General features: G+C 49.7%; 1 protein-coding gene across 1 annotated transcript; it reads right to left on the bottom strand.

The window, feature by feature from the left end:
- Positions 1–290: 290 nt before the first annotated feature.
- On the bottom strand, positions 291–6,227 carry IGSF23 (immunoglobulin superfamily member 23). The gene is made up of 4 exons (XM_023749108.1): positions 5,942–6,227; positions 4,647–4,797; positions 1,559–1,595; positions 291–397 (listed from the first exon to the last, which is right to left on the bottom strand). The coding sequence occupies exons 1-3, from the start codon at positions 6,225–6,227 to the stop codon at positions 1,562–1,564; spliced, it is 471 nt and encodes a 156-aa protein (XP_023604876.1). The 3' UTR covers positions 291–397; positions 1,559–1,561.
- Between the last annotated feature and the right edge of the window lie 2,205 nt (positions 6,228–8,432).

The raw sequence follows: 8,432 nt of genomic DNA, 5'->3' as shown, positions 1-8,432 counted from the left end.
CCATGATTCTCCAGCAGCTCAGAAGACAGTGGTCAAGCCAGTATGTTAACCACCCCACTTCCCTGCATTGGGAAGTTTTCTTCTTCTGTAGCAGACACAGTTTGGGATATCTGCCCAGCAAGGCCACACTCCCCCATTTTCTGAGTACCGAGCCCCCACAGGTAGCACTGAGCTCCCAAGGCTTTGATTGTACCTGCCCGCTCCCCAGCCACAGTGGTGGGACCAAGGTTAACACCTGACCCAAGTAAGCCAATCAGATGCCTTTCCCACTGTTTCAGAAACAAGGCAAAGGGGTTTGGGCTAAGCTGGGCCGTTCCCTGAAACAGCGCTGTTATAGACGTAGAAGCTGTGGGATGGTGTCTGTCTCCTCGCGGAGGGAGAAGCACTGAGCAGCCGTCTGTAGAAAGAGACAGAGAGAGAACTGTGAATCCATGTTCATGGAGGAGAGGATTACAAAGGGAGGGGTGGGCGGCAGAGAGAGGCAGCGAGTAACTGCCCTGGTCCAAGCACTGATGGGCACCGGGTTCTTCCCCTCCCATAACAGGCGGAGTCCATTTCCCCACCTCTCGAATCGGGGCTGGTCATGTGACTTGCTCTGGCCAATAGAATGTGGCGGAACTGGTGATGTGTCAATCCCTAACCTGGGCCCTAACACGCATTGCCCCTTCTGATCTCACTCTTGGAATCCTGCCTCTGTCATGTGAACAAGCTTGGGTCGGCCTGCTGGGGTATGAGAGATGATGCAGAGAGAGGCTGGTGTTTCCAGGTGAGGTGATCCTATGCCAGGCACCCCTTAGGCAGTCTGCCAACTGACCATGATGCATGAGTGAGCCCAACAGAGAACGGAAGAATGACCCAGCTAACCTCAGCTCAAATTGATAACCCACAGAATTGGAAGCTAGATAAATGGCTGTGGTTTCAAGGCTTAAGTATGGGAAGGTATAGTTTGTTACACAGCAAGTGCTAACTGATACACCCTCGGATTCCTGAAAATCTTCTTGGATGCTAATATCAAACCCTTTGTTGTATTTTTAAAAAAATATATTTTTTATTGATTTTTTACAGAAAGGAAGGGAGAGGGATAGAGAGTTAGAAACATCGATTAGAGAGAAACATTGATCAGGTGCCTCCTGCACACCCCCCACTGGGGATGTGCCCGCAACCAAGGTACATGCCCTTGACCAGAATCGAACCTGGGACCCTTCAGTCCGCAGGTCGATGCTCTATCCACTGAGCCAAACCCGTTAGGGCTCCTTGTATTTTTTATTGAGCCACTACAGTGCGTTTCTTTTGCTGGCATCCCATGAGTTTTATGAAATACACACTGCTTGTGGAGGTGGTCTCCAGGAGTTTGGTGAGATGGGCAGATGGGGTGTCTTGTACAATCGGTCCCCAGGGCTCTCAACAAAGGGGGAACACCCCACAAACAAGTGATCAGGAAACCAGGAGGGAGGAGATCGCCTATGGAGCCCCCAGGAACCTCATCTCATCCCTGAACATAGGCTTCTCTTCCCGCCCTTCGTGGCATCAGCTCCCAGGCTGACAGGCAGGTACTCACACTTCAGCAGCATCTTCGTATTCTTCGCCTGTCAGTCCTGCAATGAAGTAAAGAGAAATTATAACCACAGTCACCATAATAATACACTTATTGAAGGCTGAACATATCCCAGGCACTCTTTTTAAAAAAATATATTTTATCGATTTTTTACAGAGAGGAAAGGAGAGGGATAGAGAGTTACAAACATTGATGAGAGAGAAACATCGATCAGCTGCCTCCTGCACACCCCCTACTGGGGATGTGCCCGCAACCAAGGTACATGCCCTTGACCGGAATCGAACCTGGGACCTTTGAGTCTGTAGGCCAACGTTCTATCCACTGAGCCAAACCGGTCAGGGCTACCAGGCACTCTTTACAGCACTTTCCTCCCGTTGTCTTAGCTGCTTGCACACCCACACTTTGAGGTAAGTATCACCGTCATCCCTGTTTTGCAGACGGGGCACAGAGCATAAAAGGACTCACAGAATGTCACACATAAGCTAGCACTTGGCAGAGCTGGGATAAACCTAAGTAGCCTCATTTGGGGTCCATGGCCTTAACGGCAAACAGCAGGGATCTCTGCTGGCCCTTGGTGGGTGTGGTCGATGTGTGTGGGGCTGCCACCCCTCCCCAGTGGTAGCGTCCAGACAGTCATGCCTGTTCCCATGACCTCATCTCCGAGGTCACCGCTGATTCACCCAGGCTGGTTCCTTCTGGTGGACGCCAGAATCGATCTGTTGTCTGAAACTATTAGTAAATGGGTCTTGGCCAAGATGGTGGGGAGGACCAGAAGTGACACCTCCAACCCACTCATGGAGACAGGAAATCGGGTGTCTGGGCGAGCAGGGTTATGCCAGCGGGACGTCTCACCCTTCCTTCCTAAGAACTTGGCTTTGGAATTGGATCTGGGTCTGGTTCAGGGTCAGCCAGTTGTCAGCTGTTTGTCGTTGGGCAAGTGGATGAGTTTCTCTGAGCTCTGGTTCCACTCATTTTGAAAACGAGGACAAGAACAGAACCCGCCACCGAGAGTTCTTGTGACTCAGAGATCTTGGCTCATCGTGAGGACCCAGGAAATGCCACAGGGAAGATGATGTGGGTGACTCAGGCAGCCGCCTGGCCCGCCCCTGCCTCCAGAAGGCTCCCCATGGAACTCACAGACCAGAGTTCTGGGCAAGGCCTTGCCAAACCATTTCAACTTGCAGATTTCTCTTCCTCGGTCCATAAGCTACGAAGGTGTGCATTGTTAATGGCGAAAAAAGAGGCGGCGTGGGTTAGAGGCTGGAACTGGGAGTGAGGCAGGGTTTTGAGTTGGAATCCCTTCTCTCCAGCTGTGGGGTCTGGGGCCAGTCACTTCTTCCTGGGCCTTCGCTTCCTCTCTGACAAAACTGAGATCTTCATCGCTACCCCACCCGGCTACCCTCTCTTGTGGAGATTACAAAGAATAATGTTGCCCTAGCTGGTTTGGCTCAGTGGATGGAGCATCAGCCTGCGGACTGAAGGGTCCCAGGTTTGATTCTGGTCAAGTGCACATGCCTGGGTTGCAGGCTCCATCTCCAGTAGGGGGCGTGCAGGAGGCAGCCGATCAATGATTCTCTCTCATCATTGATGTTTCTATTTCTCTCTCCCACTCCTTTCCTCTCTGAAATCAATAAAAATATATTAAAAAAGAATAATGTTTAGCAAGCACATAATAGGCATTCAATACAGGGAAAGTTATTATAGTATGATAATAGTGGACACAGCTAGGATTAAAATGTAAGTCAGAACAACTGAGCACTTCTGCCCACCACAGAGGCAGTCACTCACTCATTCATTCACTCATTCATTCATTCATCCATCCATCCATCTATCCATCCATCCATTTCCTCCTCTGCTCTAAACCCACATGACCCCCATCTCACTCAGAACAGAAGCCAAGTACTGACATGACCCGCACACCTTCCACTGTTTGGTGCCCCACCCTTTCCCTCTCTGATCTCAGGCCTTGCTTCTTTCCCCATTCCTCACGCCACTCCAGCCACACTGGCCTCCTTGCAATTTTTTTTAACATGCCAGCCAAGTCCCACCTCAGGGCCTTTGGACTTGCCGCTCCCTCTGCCCGGTGTGCCCTTTCCCCACATACACACGGGCTCCCTCCCTCCTTTCCTTTGCCCAGTGTCTTTGCTGAACTGTTACTCTCTCGGGGAGGTCTTGACTGACTTAGCTCAATTGCTCATCCCCACACTCCCTGTCCCCCTGCCGGCCTTATTCCTCTCCTTAGCCCTCATCATCCCTCAACATATGGCCTAGAGTTCACTGGGCCACCACCTAATTGTTGGTATCTGCCCAGGATGAAAGTTCACGAGGGCAGGGACTTTGCGCTATTCACCCCCACAGTATCCCCAGCGCCTGGCTCATGGATCTGTGCAGAAGGAACGAATACGATGCTTACTGCATCCCAGACACTGTTTTAAACCCTTTAGAAATATTAGCTTGTTTAATCCTCACAACAGTCCTGTGAGGCAGGTATTAGGATGGTCATCCCCATTTTGCAGACAGGCAAACGGAGGCACAGAAAGGGGAAGTGACTTGCCCATGGCTTCACTGCGGGTAAGTAATGGAACTGGAATTTGCACCAGACAGACCAGCATCAAAACCCTCTTCTGCCCTGGCCGGTTTGGCTCAGTGGATAGAGCGTCAGCCTGCAGACTGAAGGGTCCCGGGTTCGATTCCGGTCAAGGGCATGTACCTTGGTTGTGGGCACATCCCCAGTGGGGAGTGTGCAGGAGGCGGCTGATCGATGTTTCTCTCTCATTGAAGTTTCTAACTCTCTATCCCTCTCCCTTCCTGTCTGTAAAAAATCAATAAAATATATTTAAAAAAAAAAAGAAAAGAAAAAACCTCCCCAAATCAACAATCTTAAGAAAACAAAAAACAAAAAACAAAAACCCTCTTCTGACTCCTGTGGTCACTGTGGGAGCTGAGGAGGCAGATGGCCACACGGGGTCAGTGCCATCCGCTCTGAATGAGCCTAAAGCTCCCTGGGACGAGGCGTTTTGCTTCCTTTTGTTTTGTTTGGCCGCTGAGTGGGGAGGTCAGTCCAGGCACACGGGTCAGGGACAGACGGTACCTTTGGGCCTGGGCGATGGCGGAGCCAATTCCTACCATCACCACCACCAACCCGGCACATCCGGCCAGCAGGAGGGCGATAGCAGATCCTCCTGACACCGTGAGAATGGGGTCCGGGTCGATGGGCTCGTCTGTGGAATCCACTTCGACTTCTGGAAACCGAGAATGGGTGAGCCCGGAGCAACCGCCCTCCCTCCACAACCCCCACTCCCACCGTCCCAGCTCCTCAGTGTCGCTTCCATCCCTCCCTTCCTCCACATCCTCCAGGTCTCTGCCCAGGCCTCCTCCTTGCTCTCCCGCCCCAGTCTCTCCCCACCCATCGCCCCACCTACGGAAGTCAGTGTCCCCTCTGAAGCGCAAACTTGACCCCGTACCTCCTCTGCTCAAAAGCTCGCCGTGACTCCCCAGGACCTGGGGAGGAAGCATGGCCTTCAAGGCTCTGCCACCTGGACAGCCTCAGTGCACGAATTTCATGTACTGGGCCTCTAGTTAATACTATTGATAATGCTAATTGTAGCAATGATACTATCTAGTGCAGCCATGGGCAAACTACGGCCCACGGGCCAGATCCGGCCCGTTTGAAATGAATAAAACTAAAAAAAAAAAAAAAAAAGACCGTACCCTTTCATGTAATGATGTTTACTTTGAATTTATATTAGTTCACACCAAACACTCCATCCATGCTTTTGTTCCGGCCCTCCGGTCCAGTTTAAGAACCCACTGTGGCCCTCGAGTCAAAAAGTTTGCCCACCCTGATCTAGTGTGTATCGAATACTCACTAGTGGTCAGTTAGCATGAGGCACTGTTATTTTAAGCTGTTCACCTGCTTATCTCATTGAATGCTCACAACTATACTTTGGGTGGGCACTCTTATTTTTCCAATTTTACAGGTGGGGAAACTGAGGCACAGGGATGGTCCAAAGTTCCCATGGCCAGGACGTGGAGCCAGAATTCAAACTCCATGCCCATGCTCAGAACCACTTGTTACATGAGCACCTGCACTTTCCCGCCGGCACAGGCTGAGGCTCAGAGAGGCAAAGGGGCTCCAGAAGTCACACCCGGCAAGTGGTGGGAGCCGGGAGCCAGGCAGCGGGCTTCAGATCATGAGCTGAGCTTCCACAGCCTGTCATCTGTAAAATGGGCTAATAATGCCCAATCTGCCATGTGCATGGGATGACAACGTGGCTACAGAGCGTCTCAGAGGAGACTGCTCACAGAAGGGGGTTCAGGGGAACCAGGAAAACTGGCCACCGACCAGCGAGGGTGCAGGGGTTTGGGGTAGGGCCGGGGACTTACCTGACAGGGAGACTTTTACGGGCTCGGAGGAGAGCTGTCCCTGGCTGTTCTTGGCCACGCACATATAGGTACCCAAGTCCTCCCTGGACAGCCGCCGGATGATCAGCTTCTCCCCTGTCCCTCGGGGCTGCCCGTTGAAGGTCCAGTAGATCACGGGTGTGGGTCTGAGTCCAGCCAGACAGCTCAGGATCACCGAGTAGTTGAGTTCACTCTGGACGACGCCCCGCAAAGTCTCCGGGAATGTGTATAGCAGCACCTGGGCTGTGTGAACAGGGAGCAAGGCCATGTGGATGGAGAGGACTTGGAGAGACTGAGCCCTTCTTCTGCCCACCACAGAGGCATTCATTCATTCATTCATTCATTCACGAACAAATGGACGTGGAGTGCCTGGTCCATGCCCTGCACTGCTCCAGGCACTGGGCATAGCGGAGCTGTTGGTGCCCCCACCCCAGCTCCCAATCATCCCCACTTCCAGCTTCTGTGCCCTGAGGGCTTTTGCTGGCTGCCAGAGCCCATACTTCCCATCGAGGCAGCAGGTCAGCCTGCTGGGGAACGGGTACCCCGGGAGTGGGCCTCCGCAGCGGCTGACGTGGGAGTTATATAAATATGCCAGCCCCACCGCCCCAGCTGGACCAGGGCGAGGCGAGGAGCTGGGAGGAGTGCTTGCATTCTGGGTTATTTTGAAGGCAGAGCCCCAGGATTTGCTGATGGATTGGATGTGGGTGGGGGAGAAAGAGAGGAGTCAAAGGGGCCTCCGAGGCTTGGGGCTTGAGCTACCGGCTCCTGGGGGATGCTCTTTACAGATGGGACACACACAATTCTCCCCCTCGTCCAATTCCCATTTTATTTTATTTTATTATTTTATTTTATTTTATTTATTTTATTTTATTTATTTCATTTATTTTATTTTATTTTATTTATTTTATTGTATTGTATTGTATTTATTTTATTTTATTTTATTATTTATTTTATTTATTTTATTTTATTTATTTATTTATTTATTTATTTATTTTATTGTATTGTATTGTATTTATTTTATTTTATTTTATTATTTATTTTATTTATTTTATTTATTTATTTATTTATTTTATATTTTATTTTATTTTAATTTTATTTATTTTATTTTATTTATTTTATTTTATTTTATTTTATTTTATTTATTTTATTTTATTTTATTTTATTTTATTATTTTATTTTATTTTATTTTATTTTATTTTATTTTATTTTATTTTATTATTTTATTTTATTTTATTTTATTTTATTTTATTTTATTTTATTTTATTTTATTTTATAGCTGAAAGACTGTGAGGTTTGGGTTTCTTAGGGTCAGGTCTAAGGGTCAAGAGAACACAGCTGGGATTTGAACCTGGGGAGCGTGATGCCATGGTGAATGCTGGGAATCTCCACATGCGGCTCATTTAAGATTTCAGTGCAATGCAAGTGAAAAGCTGTGGCCCAGCCAGAGAGCTCACAGGAGCTGCCTGGAGCAGGTGGTGCCCGAGCTAAGCCTTGCAGGAGGAGAGGGAGCCCACCAGGTGTAGAAACAAGAATCAATGTCACAGATGCCTAGACCGGGTTCTTATATGAGCCAAACACCATTCTACACACATGTTAACTCCCAGTTTGTTACTGCGAGGGTGACCCAGGCCTGGGGGGAACCATTTAGTAGGTTGCAATCGGCATTTAAAACTCAAAATGAAACATAATACGAAATGGCAGAATGCATTAGTCCTAGCAAGGATGGCTATTTTATGACATTTGTCTTTTAGTTACTTGTGGGTGTATATGAACATACTGGGTCATATTTGAAATGCATTTCTTACTGTGAGTCATGATTTACTAACTTTTTAAAATCCTCACCTGAGGATATATTCAGAGAGAGGGTGGGGGGTTGGGGGGGGGGGAGAAAGAGAGAGAGGGGTGTACATAGCCTTTCAAATCAGCGTTTAGGGTTTCTTCAGACACATTCCCAGAAGTGGAGTCACTGGGTCATAAGGCAGTTCCATTGTTAGTGTTTTGAGGTAACCCCATACTGCTTCCCACAGTGCCTGCACCAATCTTCATTCCCACCAATATTGCATGAGGTTTTCCTTTTCTCTACATCTTTGCCAATACTTGTTTGTTGATTTATTTATAACTAGAGGCCCGGTGCACGAAATTTGTACACGGGTGCAGTCCCCAGGCCTGGCCAGCGATCGAAGTGCGAGCGTTTGGTGTGGAAGAGCAGATCCCAGCTGACCCCTGGGTCCTGGGCAGCACCTGGGCCCCTGAGCCTGCTGAAAACTCCCCTCTGCCTGAGTCATGGTGCCCGAGTCCCCACGCGGAGATGCGGTGAGCACAGCTGGACGCCATGGGTTAGGGCGCAGCTGGGCTCTGGCTGCCCAGTGGCGCCACATGGAAGCCGGGCGGGCAGTGCGCTCTCTCCCAGCCGCCTCGCAGTCCGCTGCCGCATGACCCCACGGGGACCCTGCCAGCCCCTGAGGTCCTGGCT

The sequence above is a fragment of the Myotis lucifugus genome, unplaced genomic scaffold (genome assembly GCF_000147115.1).
Source record: "Myotis lucifugus unplaced genomic scaffold, Myoluc2.0 scaffold_2876, whole genome shotgun sequence".
Lineage (NCBI taxonomy): Eukaryota > Metazoa > Chordata > Mammalia > Chiroptera > Vespertilionidae > Myotis > Myotis lucifugus.
This window is presented reverse-complemented; position numbering and strand designations above follow the sequence as displayed.